This window comes from Tiliqua scincoides, chromosome 4 (assembly GCF_035046505.1).
Source record: "Tiliqua scincoides isolate rTilSci1 chromosome 4, rTilSci1.hap2, whole genome shotgun sequence".
Classification (NCBI taxonomy): Eukaryota; Metazoa; Chordata; class Lepidosauria; order Squamata; family Scincidae; genus Tiliqua; species Tiliqua scincoides.
The window spans coordinates 219,813,312-219,835,374 of NC_089824.1; the positions used below are offsets into that span (position 1 = coordinate 219,813,312).

Sequence of the window (22,063 nt, forward strand, 5' to 3'; positions counted from 1 at the left end):
CTTTCTCACAAAAAGCTGGACTGGAATTCCAGATTCTTACACAAAGCCACTCCAAGCTAACGGAGCCCCTATACCAGTGAACTCAAATATCCAGCGTAGCCAGTCCTGTATTCGTTAACTCTGTTGCAGAAGTAGGGTGTCATGGGATTCACTGATCCAGAAATAATTTCCTTTTTGCAGTGAACTGATGAGCTTCTTGTTTTCTGCATGTACAGTTCCACCCTCTTGTCTTCTATAACGTGTTTTTTCCTGTTTGGGTTTAGGCCAAAAAGGCAACCATCCAGTTCAGGCTTCTGCGTTGAGAAGTGTCTGTTGATTCTTGCTGTGTTTTGTTCAGCTGCAGGATGCCTTGAAGTGCCAGCACTGTAAGAAGCAATTCAAGTCCAAAGCAGGGCTGAATTATCACACAATGGCCGAACATGTCAACAAGGTAAGGGCAGACCCTCGTGTGCTTTTGTTTCAAAACAAAACAACATTTCAAAATGCTGCCCCACATTCTAAATCAAGAAAACCTAAATTCTGCACCCTGGATTTGCATAATGTCTCTCACAGCTCAGTCCTCCACCAGCCCATCGCATGCAGTACCGCTGCTGGAGCTGGCGCTGCGTGGTATAGGGGTTGGGGCTGACCAGATGGCCCTGGAGAGGTAAGTAAAACTTCTCCTTACTTTCCTCCCATTGGCTCTCTGGCCTCCAATTGGTCTCCTCGGACCTATGCTGGCTACTTTGCTTGTGTAAGTCCAAGAAGACCCCCTTCCCAACCCTTATCCACCGACTTGGATTAGCACTGACTTGCACCAGCTATAGAGCTACTGCAGGTCTGTGTTGACCCATTGTAGCTGCTGGGACTTACCCCGGGGCAAGGGGACAAATGTCCTCCTTACTTTGAGGTGATTTCCAGCAGCCAGAACTCCCCCATGGGTTGCAGCACAACCCATGCTGACACTGCTGCATCTCTGCGCAGGTGTTTCGCTGCTGTAATTCTTTTTCAAAGCCCTCTCAGCTAGTGGCCATCACATCTTGTGGCAATGAATTCCACAAGTTATTTAAACACTGTGTAGAAATACCTTGTTTTTTGTTTCCATGAACCCATTACTAATCCATTTCTTTAGATGGATCGAAATGGTAGAAGTATGAGAGAGGGTAAAACATTTCTCCCCTCAGGTTTTCAAAGCATGAAAATCCAGGCTTCATGAGTAGTTGCAGCAGAGACACATGCCGTTTAGTGCTAGAACAAATGGTGTACCAACCAAAGGGCTTTGCCAGTCCAGTCACAGGAGTTTCTTGACCACCAGCCTTTGGGAGGGCATGAGCGGGTAGATAATGCTGCAGCCTCTCTTGGTTCCTTCTCTCCAGCCCGTTCCTGTGGAAGCTGCTGCTCCTCTCAATGAACATGAAGAGCGGGAGAAGCTGAGGAAAGTGCTGAAGCAGATGGGAAAACTCAAATGCCCCAACGAGGTATTTGTTTTTGCTCTTGGCTGATCTTTCCACCACGTGCACCAGCAGGGTCAGGGAGAACAGCCCACAACTTCAGTGCATGTGTGCAGAGCGGTAATTGTCACTTGATGTGGGAAGCTCACCCTTGCTCAGTCAGAGGGCAGAGATGTGGGCATATGTTCTCCTCTGGGACACGAACATCCTTGAACCACCTTGGTGGCACATAAAGACACTTAAGTTTGATCTCAGTTACACTGCAGTGCCAATACTGCATAGGTGGTAATGCAGGCTCCACCTTGGTTCGGATGACATAAGAAGCCAGTAAGGTATATCTGGCTGTGTCAAGCCACAGACTCTATACTGCTTCTTTGCTGAGTATCTTGTTGTTTAGATGCATCCTGGGCTGCTCAACTGCTTACTGGATGACATTCCTGACTTCCTGTCCAAGGCACACTTAAGAAAATCATTATACTGTATAACTTAGGGCGCAATCCTAACCCAACTTTCCAGCACTGTCATAGCAGTACCAGTGGGGCATGTGCTGCATCATGCAGTTGGAAGGCAGTCACGGAGGCCTCCTCAAGGTAAGGCAATGTTTGTTCCCTTACCTCAATGTTGCATTGCCCTTTTGTCGGTGCTGGAAAGTTGGTTAGGATTGTTCCCTTAGTTCAATTCACTCCCAGTTCTCATGTACAGACTATATAGGAGTGAGCATCTAGCTTCCTCATTCTCCCACAGTATGACTTCAGTTCTGCGCTAGTAAACGATGGGTGACTATGAGAATGCACCAGAGCAAACCTCAGACCTGTGTGCGCTCCCATTTCCTCTTCTTTCATGCATGAGGTGAGGAAGTTTTGAAGCATCTGTCCTCAGTTTCCCTCTTCATCTGAATACAGAATATAAAACCAGAATCTGACCCTTGACCCTTAACAATTAGCGTTAACTAATCATGGTTTTGTACAAACTACAGTTTCCCTTATTCCAACAAAACAGGAAACAGAGCAATCAGAGGGACATCCTCTGATCCCTAGTCTTTGAAATGTCTGCCGACCTGCTTGACAGTGTCTCCCACCATCCCACACCTCTTGTGATTCTTCCTGGTTTGTGAGACTTCCTGTAGTGGGGGAAACATCCCCATTGGCTGAGTAACGATGTTCACTCCTCCTCTCTGTTTTTGAAGACCTCCCCAGGGGTCTGACCTTGTTGCTGAGGCAGGACTGAGGCAGGCAAGCCCATGTCTCTTGGGTGTAAGCTAACAAACCCAATTGTTTTGTTGGGCTTTGGGGTGAAACTGAGATGAAACTAGACCCTGGACAAAATGTATGGATAAAATGATGATGATGGTGATTCAGTATTGAATCCTTAGAATGAACAAACCACCCCTAAGAAAGCATTGAGGCCAGGAAGTGTTTCATTGTTATTGTTACCATTATTATTATAATCAACTTCACAGTCCACCAGGTATTTGGACTGGCATTTTGGGGGGGGGGCTCTCACTAGTTTGAATTCTAGCCAAGAATTTAGGAGCTAATGAGGTATCATCGCAATTTGTGGCATATGTGCAGTAGTGTGGCTTTTTGCAGCTGTCCAGTTGCTGTCCTATCTATGCTAGCCTTGCCCAGATGTTTCCTTATGGTCCTTGGAGTTGTGCTTAGTGCTCCGACCACTTCTGAGATTACTGAAGCTTTCATTCCCCCAGTTGTAGATGGTGGTGAGGATGAGGATGATGATCTTTTGTGAGATCTCTTTTGTGTCCCAGAACCCCAATTGGTTGCTGCTTATCTTCTTATTGCTTGTATTTACAAAGCCCTTTTCTATGCCACTTTTCAACAATAACAAAAAAAGCTTATGAAGTGGTTTATAAACAAAAGCAAATAGCTCTCTGTCCCAAAATGGTTCACAGGCTACAATGATGCAGAAGAAACACCAGCAAACAGCCACTAGACAAGAAATTATGCTGCGGTGAATAGGGACAGTTGCTCTCTCCCTGGTAAATCTAAGAGGATCACCTCTTGAAAAAGTGAAGGGGAGGCAGGCTATGGTGCAGATGGGATTCACATGAGCGAGGTGCATTACTTGCATGCCTCCCCCCCCCCCCCAGCGTGCAGGCTGCCTCACTTTGCCATTGCTTCTATCTCTGCAGGGATGCGTAGCTACCTTCTCCAGCCTCATGGGCTACCAGTACCATCAGAAGCGGTGTGGGAAGCAGCCAGAAGAAGTGGAGAAGCCAGTCTTCACCTGCCCACACTGTGGAAAGACTTACAAGTCCAAGGCTGGGCATGACTACCACGTACGGTCAGAGCACCCATCAACGGTGAGATCTCTTTTGTGCCCCAGAACACCAATTGGTTGCTGCTTATCTTCTTATTACTTGTATTTGCAGAACCCTTTGCAGTATTTGCCAAACGTGCACTTACTTCCTCTTGTGAGGAAGGATAATCTACACACCTGGGGAATTGAAATTGATAGGAGGCAGAAGTTTGCCTGAGGTGACAGCACAATGAGCACATGCCTAAACCTTTATTTTGCACTGAGAAAGTTCAAATTCTGCACTGAAAACAAAACCCTGCAAACAATTATTCACACAAATAGTTTATTTTGCATAATTATACTTGGGCCAGTGTGGTAAACTGGTTAGAGAGTCAGACTAGATATAAGCAGACCTAGGTTCAAATACCCACACAGCCGTGAGGCTCACTGGGTCCGTCACTCAGCCGACCCTACTGCACAGTTTGGTTGTGAGGATAAAATTGGGGGGGATAATTGGGAAGGATAAAATATACACCATCTTCCACACCTCCTTGGAGGAAGAGTGGGTGTAGCTGCCCCATCTGTGGAAGCCCCTCTAGAGGGACATTCAGTATAAGGCAACAGTGGGTGGCAGGCAGGACCCTTTAGCACAGTTACGGATACATGGAATGTATGATCACAGTAAATGAAGCACTCACAAGATCCAGGCATCTGCCTCATTTTTTAAGACTGGTAAGTCAGTGTGTGTTGCTGGCCCCTAACCCTTTGCAAGGCAACTGCCCCTCAGGACCCCATCAGGGACAGGGGCAGTTGCAGTCAGACAGAAATTTAACAAATAATCCTACCTTATTCCAGGACATAATGGATCTGTGCCTTGGAGTGTCTCAGAACACCAGTCTCTACATTACAGATAAAAAAACATTTTGAGACATCTGAACATCTGACTTTCAAACCTTCATTCTAGCAGACATCCAATAGCTTGTCAGAAGAATTTTAAGGGCCAAAGAGACCCACCTTACAGATGTTTGCATGCAGCAGCCTCCTGATTTCTTGGGGCTGGAGGGTTGGATGTTAATGCACATGTGCATGTAACATCTAGTTTGTTCGGGGTGGGGGCTTTCAGGATATTCCAGGTATCAACTTCTGCGCTTGTGCCATGTGCAAACTGAATCTGGCTGACAGCATCGGATGTGGTGCTCGCACCTTTGTGCTAATCCTTGAAACTACTGACGCAGGAAGTGGTGCTGAGCTTTCTTTCAGAGCATCAGTTCTGCCTTTCCACTTGTCACTGTCCCTGTTCCAAGCCCTCTCTGTCTCCTCAGCCTCCTGAACAGCCTGAGACAAAGCCTGAAGTCAACCTGTTTGAAGATTTCGAGAGGACTCCGAGTGGCAGGATCCGGCGTACATCTGCTCAAGTTGCTGTCTTCCACTTGCAAGAAATCGCTGAAGATGAGCTGGCGAAAGACTGGACCAAGCGGAGGATGAAGGAGGACCTGGTCCCAGAAACAAAACTAGTGAGAGCCTCTGATTTAGCTGGCTTTTGGGAGGAGTTTGGCTCTGTGTGTGTCAGGGCTAGTGGCCTGGAAGCCAGCAAGTTGGAAGGCAAGCCGGCCAAGCGTAGCTGAGGCTGAGAAGCCAGGCCAGACTCAGCAGTGCAATAGCACCACCCAGAACTCTGTTTTGTTAGCTCCTTGTTCTGCCTGGTCTTTGTGGAACTGGCTGCAGTTCCACCCTCCATCTGTCAGCAAATAGTGGTGCTGAGGTGGAGCAGAGAGGCTAGGCCACCTGTTCTCTCCCCTTGCAAGGTGTCACACTGGTGCAGTGAACAGAGCATCTGGGTCCCACTGAGTGCATGACATACAAAAGAGTCAGTGTGAACTGTTTCTTCTACTTTTGAATGAGCTCTGCTTTCTCTTACTTGTACTTCTCAAGTTACACGTGTATTTTTTCCCCAAATCCAAACCTGATGTATCTTTCTTTTGATTCTCCCTGGCACCAGAGTGAGCTTCCCCCTTGTGGGGTACATAGGATCTGGGGGGGGGGGGGATTCAGGTTAGAAAAATAGTGGAGAGAAGATAAGAAACCTCTTCCTCAGTGCTGTAGCCCTCACCTGATTTGGGCTTCTGTTCCTGGCTCCGTTTATCCTTTAAAAAAGATGCCTCGCATTGCCAATAACCCTGCGCTGCTCAGCAATTTTCAAACTTTTTCTTCTCATGGTGCACAGACCTCTATGCCCTTTATGGGGTTTGCCTCTTGTGAAGTCACATCTGGCTTCCAGGAGACTTGTCCGGGTACTACAGCTCTGTTTCTAGGGCAGTTGTCTGTAGTAACACATTGTCCTTCACCACCAGAGGAAAGACAATTCATTACAACAGACAGTTGCCCTAGAAACGGTACTGCAGAACCTGGAAGAGTTCCAGCCATTTTCAACCTCCAGACTCGCATGGCACACCTGTGGAACTTTTGCAACCCATCAGTGTGCCACAGCACACCCTTTGAAAATCACTGATCTACATTAATGAAATCCTGGTGGTGGTGATGTATAGAGGTGGGGGAGATGATCAGGGTTCCCTCAGAGCATTTTGTTTTCCCCTAGTCCTTTTCCACACCAAGCCCTGTGGTTGGTCCTCCTCTGATGTGGGAGTCTCATTTGATTCGGATTCAGGGGGCTGGCAGTTCCCTCCCCCTGATCTGGGGCTCTCCCCAGTAAGCAATTGTTTCCTGCTGATTTAGGGAAAAGAAGAGCTTTCTTCATGGGAGAGCAGAAACTGAAATCTTGAATGGAAGCTGATTAAATTAAGCTGACAGTTTTAAGGCCTTGTTCTGGACTCCTCAGCTATTTACTCCTTTTGGCTGAATGCAGTTATAGGCACTCCCTGAAGGATTGGGCTGCGGAGGGCCTCCTCTTACAAAGCTTTGTTCATGGGAACAAATGGGAGGAGAAATGCCTGTTCCGCATCTCAGGCTCAAGCTTAATAGAAACGCAGTGATGCTTCTCAGTGGTTCAAAGCCAAAGCACTGGCCTCCACAACTGCTCTGGGGAAGTGAAACCTTGTTGGATTCTAAGGAAACTCTTGAGATTCTCTCTCTCTCTCTCTCTCTCTCTCTCTCTCTCTCTCTCTCTCTCTGTGGAGCTGAAAGAGTGAGAAAATGCAACTACACTTTAATTCTTTGGGAGCCACCAGTTGCCTTTCATACAATCATATTACTTTCCCAAACCTATGAATCCATAGAGCATATGGAGCGCAGGGAGGGCTGCAGCTAGTACACCAGCCAAGCAGCCCAGTCCTGAGCTGCCCAGTGCCCAGAGGAGCAGTGGCGCCAAAATGACTACCTCTGCATCCTAAGTGCGCTTGGCAGCCACGGGTGTCTCCTTGGGAGAAGGAGACATTTGTCCTGTTCCCCTAGGTAAGGGTACAGGCCCCACAATGGGTCTACTCAAGTCTGAGTTGAGAGCTCTGCCAATTTCGCCCCCTCCCACCCTGGTTCTTCTCCTTCCCTGCCTTTCCCCTGGCCCAGAATGCCTCCCCCCACCCTGACTGACCTCTCCACCGCCCAAAACTCTTCACTTGCTCCATGCAGTGGACTTCCAGCTGGCGCTGGGCTCAGCACAGACTGGTACTGAGCCAGTGCCGGCGCTGACCTGGCACTGACTGTCGCAGGCGTGCGTTGTGGCATGTTTGTGATAGTCAGCGCTGGCATAGGGCTGGCACTGAGGGCTCTGGATCGGGCCCTAAGAGGCTTGCCCAGTAGCATAGCTAGAGAGGGTTGCAAAGCACTAAATGTTGCACGGCACCTCACCGCAATGTGCAAGCGTCCTCTCCCCTTCAGAATCATTCTGGGCTGCTAGTGCAGAATGGAACATTGAAACTGTCTGCCTACGAAGTCAGAAACATCAATTTTTGGGGCTTTATTTTTAATTTGAAGTTCATGCTGAGAACAGAGTTGCATGTAAGATCCTTCAGTTTGGAGCTCTCAGAATGGACTAAAAAGTTCAATTAAAATTCTGAGTAAAGGTTGTTGTTTAAAAAGAGAAGGCAAATTTGTTGTATTCCAATTAGAAGTATGAGAACACTTCCCACTATTCTTTTCCTTTGACACTTAGAAAAATATAATATTGTAGTTCTTTGCACAGTCCCTGGGAGGAAACTCCATTGAAATGAGTGATGCTTCTGACTTAGCCCAGGCCAGCAAGAGTTAGTCTGCCGCAGTAATACAACGTTTGCATTTCAAAAAAGCTAAGTGCAAAAGAATGTACTTTCTAAATATTTGCTTGCCTTTTATAAAAAGGCAAAAGCCCAATAGCCCAATCTCAGCTAAAAGCCCAATAGCCAAGCAGTGGTGTAACTAGGGGGTTGCAAAGCAGTAGGTTTTGTAGGGGGTCTAATTAGCTGCAGCATGTAAGCGGCCTCTCCCCGTCCCCTTTAGAGCCATTCTGGGCCATGAGAGCAAAACGGAGGCAGCTTTTTGCTCTCTCAGCCAGGAATGGCTATGAAGGGGAGGGGCCGCTTGCATGCCGTAGTGAAGCTTCCTGCAAAAATTAATGCTTTGCAACCCATCTTGTTATGCCTCTGTAGCCAAGCCTGCCCTGCATGATTCAAGGAACAATCCTATTCTGAGCTAGAACAGACAAGCCAAGAGGCTTGCGCTGTATTCAGCGCAGGATAGGGGCCCAAAGTGGCTTAGCCAGAGGTAAGGGGAAACTTTTCCCCTTACTTCTGTGTAAGGCACCCTACCCTTATAGTGTTCCTCAAACGTGCGCCACCTCCTGAGGTGCCACAAGTCTGAGGAGAGCGGAGCAGCTTCAAGTCGCTCCGAGCTCCCCGGGAACGGGTTGGGATCTGGCAGAACTGTCGGATTCCTTCCCCACCTCCCGTTCCCCACCTGCCCCTGGGGCTGCCCACCGCCTGCCCACCCCCCACCCCAAAACACCTCCCTCCCGCCTCCTCCCTGCCCACACCACAGTCTTGAGGCAGCTGAGCTCGGCCGATGCAAGACTCGGTGACACCATCACTGCAGAGGCTTATGCCAGCCTCTGCCGGCCTTGCCGACTCATGAGGAAGCACAAATGTGCCTTATGGCATGTTTGCGAACCTCCTGGGCTGGTGTAAGGGACTTGCGCCAGCCCAACATGCAGTCTGGATTGTGCTGTCATTCTCTCTTTCTCTGATCTTCAAGCTTTTCCAAACAGAGCACAGTCTCTGCCTCTGTTGCTTCTAAGGTGGAATCCCAACTACCTTTGATTAGCAAAGATAAGATAGTTTGTTCCCCCCTTCCTTGAAGGCTCCTTTGTCTTGTCTTTGTAATCTTTCTTCTGCATCTTTAGCGTTTGTCCTAAAGACCCAAGCAATTAGGAAACTTTACAACTTGCTCTGAAGTTTGCTCCGCCTCACCTTTACCTGCTCCCTGACTGTGCCATTTATTCAAAGCAATCACCACACAGAATGGGATAATAAGGGCTTTTGTGGAATCCTGGTTTCCCCCCCCCCCCCACTTAGGTTGATGTTCCTCCAGTTGTAATAACCTGAGGCAAATGGGGCAGACAAAGGAAGAGGTGTCCCTCTCCCCCCTCTGCTGCTTGACTTATGCAGGTAGTCCCTGGGTCATCCTAACCATGGTTAGGAGATCAAGATGGTTAAGAGGTTTGGAGGATTTGCTGCTCCCTCCTCCTGTAAACAGATTCATGTGCTGACTCCCATCATTTCTTGTTTGACAGCTAAATTATACCCGTCCTGGACTTCCAAAGCTGAATCCAAGGCTTCTGGAGACCTGGAAAAATGAAGTGAAGGAGAAAGGACACATAAACTGCCCTAATAATGTAAGAGCCCCTTTCTGGAAGAATGATTGAATAATTAAAGGGCTGGTTCCTCTATTAGTTTTTGGTACATAGAGATTCATATGCTATCAGAATCGACCTTAACAGCAAAGGAAGCTTGTGGATCTAATGGGGAGAGGATGATTGGAACAGGCAGGAAGCTGGTACCAAAGAGTCTCATCCTCTGTTCACAGTGATTCATGCTTGTGGTGATTCTGATTGTGATTGTGATTGTGGTGATTCATGCACAGTGATTCTGATTGTGGTGGTTCACTCTCTGAAGGAAACACTCCCTGTAATTGGGAGCATCCAGTAGGATCTGCTTTTACATTCTGGTTCTGCTGGGCTTCTAGAAATGCAGCCTGGGATCTGTTTCAGATTCCAGAAGCCCAATTCTACAAAATCTAGGTTGTTCTCACTGCTGTGAAACCTGTTTTGTTCTTTTGGTCTTTGCTTGGACAGCTGCCTTTGCTTGTTTGTTAGAAACAAGAAGGTTGGGTCATGGAGAGAGAGGAGGAGGAGGACAGAGGTGGAATCACTTCCTGTTGAGAGGGGAGTCTGAGGGAAGCAAGGCCCAGGCCTGGAGTCCATGACATGCAGTCGGGCTCATTAATCTTAGCTCCATTATGGCTCCTTTATCTCCATTCTCCACAACCTCGCCCTGTGCTCATGTTGTCATTCTGCCTGTAAAAGGCAATGGCTTGCCCTGCCAGCAAAGAGCCTACATCTGTCTGAGACGCATTTGCACCAGAGCTGCAACAGGTTGCTCTGGAAGACATCCAGATGTTGCAAGATTCTCCTCCAGTTGCTTTTCAATGCAAATTTTGTGTAAATGCTCTAATTAAGGGAAAGGCAGTGTTGATTCTTACATCCAGGGGATGCAATTAGAGGAACTGCTAATTCAAAATCAGATGTCTTGTTTGCATGATGGCAATCCTGATTAGCTGTTTGCATACTGTGTCTCCTAGTTTCTCAAATGCCGTTGCATTTAATCTTCCCAACTAGTCAAATGTATATATTTCGCCAAGAAGAAAAAGATCGAACGTTGCAACCCAGTTTGGGATTCATTTCTGTAGCTGATGCCACTTCTTTTGCTGTTGGTTTATTACCTACAGAAAAAATATTCCACTGGGGGCCCCCAACTGCATCCAGTCCCCCGTTAGGTTCCATCACCTGTCAGCACAGAGGTAGCACTGCACATGTTGCTGCCAGCTCAGGCAAAACCGCTCATCAACAGTGTGGATGAGGCACCACTTCATAGCTACCTGGCCCACAACCCCTCTGTCTTTCCAAGGCTGAAGGAAGAGATGTCATCCCTGTGATGAGCCAGAGATCTGAAGGCTCTCTTTCTAGAGCCAAAAAGACTCAGGGGTGATGCACAGCTCTCATAGGTGCTACACTGACAGAAGCAGCACAGCCTGTGCTCCATACAGAGCACCCAAGAGACTGAGCTTGGTCACCCTCTCAGCCTTCCCAGTGTTTGGCTATAGGAGTGTGTCCATGGTGATGAAAGCATCTGCCTGGATGTTCAACTGCAGGGAAAGATGCTGATGATCGTGTCCAGTTCGGCCACCACATCTCAAAAAAGATAAGAACATAAGAACAGCTGCACTGGGTCAGGCCATAGGCCCATCTAGTCCAGCTTCCTGTATCTCACAGAGGCCCACCAAATGCCCCAGGGAGCACACCAGATAACAAGAGACCTGCATCCTGGTGCCCTCCCTTGCATCTGGCATTCTGACATAGCCCATTTCTAAAATCAGGAGGTTGCACGTACACATCATGTCTTGTAACCCGTAATGGATTTTTCTCCAAAAACTTGTCCAATCCCCTTTTAAAGTCATCCAGGCCAGATGCCGTCACCACATCCTGCGGCAAGGAGTTCCACAGACCAACCACTCGCTGAGTAAAGAAATATTTTCTTTTGTCTGTCCTAACTCTCCCATCACTCAATTTGAGTGGATGTCCCCTGATTCTGGTGTTATGTGAGAGTGTAAAGAGCATCTCTCTATCCACGTTATTGTTCCCATGCATAATTTTGTATGTCTCAATCATGTCCCCCCTCAGGCGTCTCTTTTCTAGGCTTGAAGAGGCCCAAACGCCATAGCCTTTCCTCATAAGGATGGTGCCCCAGCCTAGTAATCATCTTAATCGCTCTCTTTTGTACCTTTTCCATTTCCACTATGTCCAAATGGAAAAGATACAGAAGAGAGTGACCAAAATGATTACTGGACTGGGGCACCTCCTGTAGAAGGAAAGGCTACAGCATTTGGGCTCCTCAGTCTTGAAAAAAGGAACCAGATTTAAGGCAGGGCACCAGGATGCATGTCTCTTGTTATCTGGTGTGCTCCCTGGGGCATTTGGTGGGCCGCTGTGAGTTGCAGGAAACTGGACTAGATGGGCCTATGGCCTAATCCAGTGGGGCTGTTCTTATGTTCATCCGAGGGGGACATGATTGAAACATACAAAATTATGCAGGGGATGTTCTTTTCCCTCTCGCACTCCCCAGAACCAGAGGACATCCACTAAAACTGAGTGTTGGGAGAGTTAGAACAAAAGAAAATATTTCTTTACCCAGTGTGTAAATAGTCTGTGGAACTCCTTGCTGCATGATGTGGTGATGGCATCTGGCCTAGATGCCTTGGACAAATTTCTGGAGGAAAAGTCCATCACAGGTTACAAGCCATGATGGATATTCTCAACCTCCTGGTTTTAGAGGTAGGCTACCTCAGAAGGCCAGATGCCTTCTTGTTGTCTTGTGTGCTCCTGCGGCATCTGGTGGGCCACTGTGAGTTACAGAAAACTGGACTAGATGGGCTTTAGCCTGCTTCAGCGGGGTTCTTCTTAGGTACTTATGTTCTTATAAACTGGGGGGAGAGCTCTCCCATCTGGCCAGTGTCGCAGGAGAGGACACCCCAGACACTGCTACAAGAGATGCATTCTCTTCTTAAAGGCTGAAACATTGTTCTGCTTCTGTATGAGCACTGTGTGAGTGCCTCTGTGTGACAGACCCCCCCCCCCACTCGAGATGCAGGCAGTGGGGAAGATGCGTAGTGACGTCATGGCCAGGGTTCTCTTGTCCCCAAGTAGCTTAGTTGGGAAGAATTCAGTTCCTCAGGTGTATTCTGGGTGATGTTGCTACTGGAATGGCTGTGAGGCTTAGCAGGTGTTCTTTGAAGATGTTCATAGCTCTGAAACAGATTGCAGCACTGCCTCGACAATTAACCCATTTTCCCTTAAAGCAGCAGCTTATGCACTACCGCTGCTGCTGTCAGATCTCCTGTCTCCCAGCAGGGCCTCCTATAACTGCATGAAAATTCTGTTTTTCAAAAGATCCATTTAGGGATTTGTCTGCTAGGGACTGAACCACATGACTCCCATTAGCATTAATAAGGAGCATGTGGTAAAATCCCAATGCATCGCCTATAAAATTAACCTTCTGTTGATTAGGCAGAGCTTGCAATAAGAGAGGACCTCAGGGGACCAGTAGGCTGAAACCCATGAAAGGTGGTCGAAAGGGGGGAATCAGAGGGAGGAAAGGAGGGAACCAGCCAGCCAGCCCCATTCACCATCTGCCTTTCTGCTTTTCTTTCAGTGCTGCGTGGCCATCTATTCCAGTGTGTCTGGTTTGAAAGCCCACCTTGCCAACTGCAACAAGGTAACTTATTTATTTAAACAATATCTGTCATTTGGCTCCTCAAGGACGGGCAGCACACCAAAAATCAGGTCACAACCCCCAGTTTGGGAGAATACTGCCTTCGCAGAATCTAAAGGAGATACCCCAGGAAAAATAACCTTCCTATGTTTATCACAGGTTCTTAACACTGGCTTGAATAAACATACAGTAAAGTAATGAGAGCATTTGGAGTTTCAGCGAACAGTACAAAGTTCTCACTGAGCAAGAGCTGTTTATAACTTTCCAGAAGAAGTATCCGCATTAATGTCCAATTGACAAAGTGTTGTGAAAGAGAAGGCAGGGATGCCCATTATCCCCACTCCTGTTGTCCTTGGTCATCAAACCAGAGGCTCTTGCAATTAGTGCTTTACATATGATAAAAGGGGTCCAAGTCGATGATGGGCAGGTTATCTCTGTAAGCTGATGACAGGTTTGATTTCATTAGAGGACCCAATGGTTAACTCATATGTTTCCACTCAGGTGGAAAGATTCAGTGTTTTACTGGGGTACAATACTAATCAGTAGCAATCCTTGTTGGTAGCCGTTAATGCCTCACCACTAATGAATTGAGCATTATGTTTCGACATGGTGTGTTGGCTACTGATATTCCTGTCAGATATCTGAGGATAAGACCTGAAAAAAAATCTTCTTTGAATTGCAGAAGTGAACTACTCCCTACGATATAAACTATAAAGCAAAATCTTCAGAGATGGAAAGATTTTAATCTTTCCTGGTTTAATAGGATTTTAGCAATTAAAATGTCAATTATTCCTAAATTATTGTTCTTATTCCAGCCATTGCTGATGGCTGTGAATTAGAGAGAATTATTGAGCTGCAGAAGATACTGGAAGATTTCACTGAAGCAAGCGAAAGGTTTACAATTGATAAAAGGACTTTGAAGACCTCAGTTAAAGAAGCCAGCCTGGGATTGAGTTTGATTCACTATTAGGAAGCATCACAGATAAACTGGTTCCTCTTATGGCTGTGTGGAAATAAAGAATATAAACATGAACAGTGTTTTATATGGGGATTTTATATGGGGTTTATTATGAGAGCAGTGGTTTTCAAACTTTCGGGGAGAATTTGAACCGCAGTAAGTTCTTGTGGGGCGGGGGGAAGCAGCGACGCAATCCCCAGGATCGCACTCCAGACGATCGCTGCGCTTTCACTTTTCAAGACCTGGGGAGCCTTGCAGACACTCGCACAGAGTTCCCCGCACCCCAGGAAGGCTGCTGCAGGGACTGGTGAGTACATCCCAGTCCCTGCAGCCCCCTGAGCAACACGATCCTGGGGATTGCATCCCTGCTTTCCCCCTGCCACTTAAGGGGGAAGTGGCTAGGGTTCACAGGCTGGGGTGTCATGACGCCCCAGTTTGAAAAGTCCTGGCCATCAAGGAACAGCAACAACGATGGTGTCTTAGAGTGGCTGGTAAACAGAGCACAGTGACACAGGTAGAAGAAAAACTCCTCTTGTGATCAAAAATGACTAACTGCCAAAGACTGCTTGCAACTAAGACAGAATGATATGCGTAAAAACTGAGACTGAGGTCAAAGTTCAAATGAGTACTTCACTTAGAGCCCAATCCTATGAGTATCTACTCAGAGATAAGTCCCTTTATAGTCAATGAGACTTACTCCCAGGTAAGTGTGGATAGGATTGCAGACTCACAGTTCTTAAATATTTATTTGTCAAGCATCTGGTTTGGTACCCAAGGTTCTTTGAAAACATAAAACATTAACCTAGGCTGTGTTCGCTTTTCACATTTTGATCCCTCCCCCCACTACCTACGGGGGCATGGCATAAACCAGGTTTCTTAATAGATGAAAAAACCCTATATAGCCACCAGAATATGCGTAACTGCACAGATGCACACCCTGAAAGGAGGTAACCAAGAACTATTGGGGGCATATATGCTCATTTTAAAAATTATTCCTTCAGTGCTTAGCCTGGTCTGTTTGACCACACCTTGCCAGCATGGTCTGAGGGATTTATATTTCTCTTCTCCTTGAAAAGTGCCTCCACTTTTTAGTGTGTTTTTAAACACGTCTTCGCAATGTCATATGTTTCTTGCATTGTGATGATGTCACTGACAGAGATGTGGCAAAAGGCTCCAAAGGCTGATTTTTCAGCTCCAGTTCACTGAGCAGTCCATAAGCTAGCTTGCAGGGCCCAGCAAAGGATGAAAACCCAAGCTATCCCTCAGGTTGTCTGACCAAGGTTGCTGAAGCTCTCCAACCCACATGAGGTAAAAGTTGGGCAGTACTTCTTTCTATATTCTCTGAAAGCTTTCTTCAACTCCAGCTCATGTACAGTATCTATAGACAGGGCTAGGATGAAACTGATACCATTCACATGGATTTGGGAATGTCCTACATATAACAGGGCTATGGCTGAACCAGTGGCATAGGTAGAGGGGGTGCAAAACACTGAGTTTTGCAGGGAGCCTCACCGCGGCATGCAAGCGGCCCCTCCCCTTCGGAGCCATTCTGGGCAGTAGGAGCAAAAAGAAGACATTCTTTTAAAACTTGCCTGCTTGAATTGACATCATAGATTTAATTGCCAACAAATTCTCTCAGGATCTGCTTTACATCCACTCCCCTGGGGAACTCATACGTGATGTCCTTATCAATAGAGGATATATTACGCAATCTCTAGTGGTAGACAGAGGCTCACTCGTTTTTCACAAGTTGGTGATACAGAAATCCAGCATTTTAATTAGCTGCTCAACAGCCGAAAAAGAAATTATGAAAGCTCTATTGATCAGTTGTTCATAAATTAGAGTCTCTATACCTTGTGCATAGCTGTAGTGCAGAATGAAATTACATTCTCATGAGTGTTGCATTTCTCACCATACTGAAATTAAAACTACAAAGAAGACTGGATGACAGTTTGCAATGACCAGGAATCAGGAGTTGTGATGCCTTAAAGGAGGGTTGGGCAGAAGATACATCGGCTTTGCACCCAATCACCAACGCCAATGCAACAAGGGCTAATGCCAAACCAGTGACATCACTAGAGTTTGTGTCACCTGGTGCAGGTGGCTAGCACATCACCCCATGATGGAGTTGTTTCTCCCATGAAGTGGACCGGACAACACCCTGGGCATGGTGATGCACTATCGCCCTTCTCCCCCACTGGTTTTTTGCTATAACATCAATCCATCACCACCATGAAGTCGGTGCATCCTCCATGTGACATCTGCATGTCATTGCTGTGATGTCCAAAGGTTTCCTACTGTCTGAAATAGTACATTCCTTGAAATGTACCTCATGATCTGTCATTTGTGTGGATGAATCCTACATTTTCAGGGTGAACACTGAAATAAGAAGGGAGAATTCACATGCTGGTGTTTACTTTGCAGGGAGACCACTCTGTGGGGAAGTATCAATGTCTTCTGTGTCAGAAGGAGTTTAGCTCAGAAAGTGGAGTCAAGTACCACATCATTAAGACTCACTCTGAGGTAAGTGCCTACTCACCAGCAAGAGGGGATGCAAAGCGCTAGGTTTTGCAGGGAGCCTCATTGCAGCATGCAGGCGCCCCCTCCCTCTTCAGAGCCATTCTTGACAGTGGGAGCAAAACAGAGGCAAACACAAACGGAGGGGCCGCAAGTCCCTTGCACCAGCCGAAGAGTGTTGCAAAAGTGCCATAAAGCCAACAACAAGTGCCTGTTGAGTGTTGCAAAAGTGCCAACAGCAAAAGAAAGTTGAGGGAACTCGGTATGTTCAGCCTGGAGAAGAGAAGGCTGACAGGGATATCATAGCGCTCTTCAAATACCTGAAGGATTGTCATATGGAAGAAGGGACAAATTTGTTCTCAACTGCGTCTGAAAGTAGAACTAGATCCAATATGTACAGCAAGAGAAGAGATTCCAATTGAATATCAGAAAAAAAATTCCTGATGGTAAGGGTGGTTCAGCTGTGGAACAGATTACCCAGGGAGGTAATGGATTCTCTCTTACTGGAAATCTTCAAGCAGAGGTTTGACAAGCACCTGCTGGAGATGCTTTAGGAAGATTTCCTGCTATAGGCAGGGGTTGGACGATGACCTTTTAGGTAACTTCCAACTCCATGTTTCTATGATTCTATATGTGCACACGCATATCAGCAAAGCTGGTGGCTGGCACAGGTCTCAGAGCAGTATCTCATCACACACTAAAACAGCTTCTCTAGCTCCCTGTGTGTTTCTGGACTCTGTTAAAAATGCCAGTGCTGAGCTCTATAGCCTTGTACAGCTTGGGGACTACCTAACAATAAAGTATTAACCAGGAATCTCTTTCTGTTCCTCTTGGACCACAGAACTGGTTCCGAACCTCCACCGAAGCCATTCGGAAAAAGAAGAGCGGAGAACAGACCACCCCCAGCAACAAAGAGAAAAAGAAAATTACAGATGGGAAGAAAAGGGGTCGGAAGCCGAAAGAAAGACCCCCAGAATTGTCATCTAAGAGCAAAGAGAGCATGATAGGAAAGACTAACCATAAGAAAGCTACAGGGTCTTGGCAGACCCCAGACTGCAACCCTGACAGGAGAGAGAGTAGTAACAAGGTCCTGCACAGCAAGAAGGGAGGAGCCAGTAAGATGCCAGAGAAATAACTAAGTGAAAGACTCTCTAGTGATTAGTTTACAGCCCAGGGTAATAGGGTGGGGGTACACCCAGTTTGCTGGGGCCGTTCACCCTCTGCTCATCCCTTTTTTAAACAAAAAACCACTTTAAGCATCATCTTGGACATTTGTTTCACACTGGAAGAAAAAAGGACAGCCGGCATGATTCCTCCACTGAAACTGCCCCCCCCCCCCGTGGGCTGTACATACAAGTGCACTTGTGGGCACCTGTGGTCTGGGTACCACGTCCATGAACCTGGGGAAGAACATGGCTGTTGATGGGAATCTCCATTCACCACTTCTTCCAGCTTCTGTGCTTGAAACTGACTCTGCTCAAGCAAGGGGAGAGCGAACAGGTGCTGCTCATGCAGAGGGAGAGCAAAGTGCAATAGGAACCCAGGCGTAAGCTCTTCGTGCTTTTTTTTATTTGTGGATTGCTTTTCAGGTAGCAGTCATGTGTTAGGAAATAGAGCTGGTGGGAATTCTATGAATGAAATTATTGTTGTGATTGTGGTTGCAAACCAGCTTTCTTTTATAATTTTCATAGAAAATGCTTTTATAAGAAAAATCTGATGAAATTGTTTGACAATGAATATTTCAGAGTTTCTGTTGACTTTTAAATTTGTCACCCTAATTTTGGAGTCTATGTTCATTTTATATTTGCCAGTAGACTGGCAAGAGACTCCTGCCCATTCTGGAAATGATCGATTTTTTGGCAAATGAAGCATTTTTAGAGAACTAAATATGGGAGCTTTTGGCCATCAGACATTTCTGGAAGCAGTCTCCTTGGGAGTTTTGAAAACAGTCATTTTCCCAAAGAGCAATGGTCGGGATGGTTTTATTGTGGAAACCACAAAAAAAATTTTTTTGCGTTATGTAAACGCAAATCGTTTACATAAAAGAAAGCTTTGAAAGGAGGCCATTCATTATGCTCAGAAATTTATACAAAGAGAACGAAAATACTTAGTCCATCTAATCGGTTCATTAATTCATCAGTCAGTTAATTCCAGTTAACGTATATTGAAGGTTCCATTTGTCTTGCATAATATAGTTTGTCTCCAGGGTGTCCTGGCATGTATATTTTGTTCTTTAGGCAGGTCTGATTCCTACAGTCCACCTGCATCAGGTGAGTTTTTTCTGGTTACAAATTCATCACACAGTTAATGGGATGGTTGTGGGATCATTAGGCACTGCCCAGTGCATGTGGCTAGCTTCACAGAGTCAGCACAGGAATGTCCCAGGCCAGGACAGAGAGCTTCCCACACTAGTGGGTGTGTCCAAAAGCATCACAGTGCATAGGAAAATTTATGCATAGGAAATCTCACAGAGTGACAAACTTATGTCTGGGCTGTGCCACTTGAGGCTGCAACTAAGGTCTCAAATACTCCTCTGTACAAAAGGTAGCTACTCCACATGGAAAAAGTGTTCTAGCTTCACTTTCTGTTACTTGTTTCTTTTTATGAGCAGGGAGGTTTTTTTGTATGGAAGGTTATTCAATCATCTGAACTCCTCCCTAGGGTCTGAATTGGTGCAGGCTCAGCAGACATTCACCATCCCAGTGAGAAATTGTATCTATGTGTGGAAATATCCCTCTGGAATATTAGTTTGTTTTGCTGCAAACATAATCATGGTTTGTTGCTTTAACCCTGGCTATGATCCTAAAGCTATGATGAGACCCTGATTTAATTTGCTGACCTAAATCCAGCTTCCCTGGACTCATACTGGAAGACACAGGTGGCACTTGCTTGATCTTATATACACAGAAGCTGGAGAGGCAAAGAAAATTGTGATCTGTCATGTGCATATATAACGCTTAAGAAAAACAAACCATGATGTCTGTTGCCTGGGATAAGCCTGATATAGACAAAATGGAGAGACATCACCAGCAATAAAATGTATTACTCTCCATTGGCGTAGCTAGAGGAGGTGCAAAACACTAGGTTTTGCAGGGAGCCTCAGTGTGGCATGCAAGCAGCCTCTCCGCTTCAGAGCCATTCCAGGCAGGGGAAGCAAAACAGAGGCATTTGCCTCCGTTTTGCTCCCACCATCTGGAATGGTTCCGAAAGGAGGGTGCACTTGCAAACCGCAGGAAGGCCCCCTGCAAAACTTAGTGCTTTGTACCCCCTCTAGATACACCACTGTTCCTCTCCATATAGTCCTGTGTTCAGGGCAGCTTTCTGGATCAAGAGTAATTTCCTTTATGGGGAGAGGCTCTGCACCACATGCAGAAATTTATGAGCAGAAATCCACATGCGAAGGTTATCCCATCGCAGCATCTGCATGGCAGAAAACCAAAAGTTTTGCTTCTTCAATTTTGGCTGACTTGTGTCTATTTGGGGAAGGGGGTTAAGAGGACTGATGCATGCAAACATCTGGCAGGCGCTGTTTGAGTGAGGTGTTGGTCTTGTGTGCCTGGGCTTGTTTCTCACTGACAAGTTCCAAAGGCCCAACTGCATATTACATGTCTACTGTGTATAGTGTTTCTGGGTCGTACAGTTTGAACTGAAGTTTCAGGGTAGTAACTATCTTTTCAAGGTTTCTCGGGGAAGCAATACAATCTCAGAGTTCAGAGCCAGGATCTAGAGAGGAAGCAGGCTTGAAAGTTTTTGCCACTCACTGCATGCATGCACACAAACCCCTTTGGCCTATATCCTGAGGCTCCAAGCAAGCCATCTTCTGCCCCACTGGGAACCTCTAAGTTCTATCCCCTGATCTGCCAGACTCTTGGTTCCTGGGCTTCTTCCCCTGTATCTCAAAGATGGAGTCTCTAAAGACCTGGCAACCCTAATTAACCTAGTTTTAATTCATTGCTTCCTCCCAGGGAACCCCAGTTATCTTAGGAGCTAAGATTTTCAGCAAAATGGTCAAAACCCAGTGAAGGTAGATGTACGTGTAGCTCTTAATGTACATTTTGCCCTTAATCTTTAGTGTACATGTTGCCCTTAATCCAAGCAGGCAAGGTCTTTTACCTCAGGCAAGTACTTCACAGCCAGACTTAGGTGACGTACACAAATTTTGATAGAACGCTGGTGATCTGCATTCAGAAAGGAGATAAAGAGACTGACTGTCCCAAGTTGTCAGCATAGTTTGCAGTGCTGTATGCTGTCATTTGTTGCAGGCTGATATTTACATTAGATGCCAGCAGTCCAAACTTGTAAGTAATCAATTGCCTAGTTGCCTGTGGCCGGAGGAATAACTATGGCTAGCAATAAGCATATGTGTGGGCTGTCAACATCGTTGATGGTTGGTCACTTTTGAGGACTTACTATAGAAGAACTGAGCAATCCATATCTATCCAAAGAATTCTCCTTGGATAGTATGGAAAAGCACAAGGAAAAAGGAGGAATTGGGAGAGAGAGTTAACTGGTTTCAATGTATTTGTTTACAGGCAGGACAATACAAGTGAGCAGCACAGGAAATTATTGCTCACAGTGTCAGTTATTTGCTATTTTTAGTAAATGGAAGTAATATTGGGCTTTTTTCTTGTGACAGAAGCATAGCTTTCCTCTCTCCCTACTCTTAAATTCAAGCACATGCTAATTGGTAGCCAGCTACGGGTTGGTTTGACCTTTCTCACAGGGAGAAAGGACTCTTTCTTTATATTGATAATGATGTTACTGAGCACAATCCGACATCATCATCTTCAATTCAGTACAAGTCCCTGTTCATATCGTATTGCACAGTGCACAGCTTTGCAGTCATTCATTTCAGACTTGCACCATGGAAGTTACTGTTGAATAGGCCCCCCCTTGTTTGTGCTTTAAATTAAAAGTTGGGCAATAGGAAAATGTTGTATGCATTTAGAGAACATTAGTTCTAAAAGTTTCTTATATTGAGAAAAGTCATTTTGGTTTGGTTGTTCTTTGAGAACTGCTACATTTTCGTACGTCATGGCCATTGTGAATGGTTATGACACCATAACTATTCATGACCATTGTGAATGGTTACGGCAGAAGATCTTGGTCAGATACCTCTGGAATTAAGTCAGATAAAGGTTAAAAGTAAAGATGTTTCAGACCTCATTGATAAGTTGATAAGATCAATAAGTCACCTGATGGCGACTGATGTCACCTGATGGCCCTGATGGCGTCCACCCTAGAGTTATTAAGGAGTTGAAAAATGAAGTTGCTGATCTCTTGACTAAAATATGCAACTTGTCCCTCAAAATGGCCACAGTGCCAGAGGATTGGAGGATAGCAAATGTAACACCAATCTTTAAAAAGGGAAAGAGGGGGAACCCAGCAAACTATAGGCCAGTCAGCCTTACATCTATACCGGGTAAGATGGT

General features: G+C 46.1%; 1 protein-coding gene across 4 annotated transcripts in view; it reads left to right on the forward strand.

Moving 5' to 3' along the window:
• ZNF512B (zinc finger protein 512B) overlaps positions 1 to 17,969 on the forward strand; it is a 38,655-nt gene extending 20,686 nt beyond the window's left edge. For 3 of the 4 annotated variants that reach the window (XM_066625007.1, XM_066625008.1, XM_066625009.1), the window contains 8 exons: positions 338 to 430; positions 1,356 to 1,457; positions 3,580 to 3,750; positions 5,009 to 5,200; positions 9,403 to 9,504; positions 13,097 to 13,159; positions 16,539 to 16,637; positions 17,473 to 17,969. In XM_066625007.1, coding sequence (XP_066481104.1) covers positions 338 to 430; positions 1,356 to 1,457; positions 3,580 to 3,750; positions 5,009 to 5,200; positions 9,403 to 9,504; positions 13,097 to 13,159; positions 16,539 to 16,637; positions 17,473 to 17,766 — 1,116 coding nt within the window. In that variant the 3' untranslated portion in view covers positions 17,767 to 17,969. Of the gene's footprint in view, positions 1 to 337; positions 431 to 1,355; positions 1,458 to 3,579; positions 3,751 to 5,008; positions 5,201 to 9,402; positions 9,505 to 13,096; positions 13,160 to 13,971; positions 14,029 to 16,538; positions 16,638 to 17,472 lie in introns of those variants that run through there. The other variant, XM_066625010.1, reaches the window with a different exon arrangement.
• The last annotated feature ends 4,094 nt before the right edge of the window (positions 17,970 to 22,063 follow it).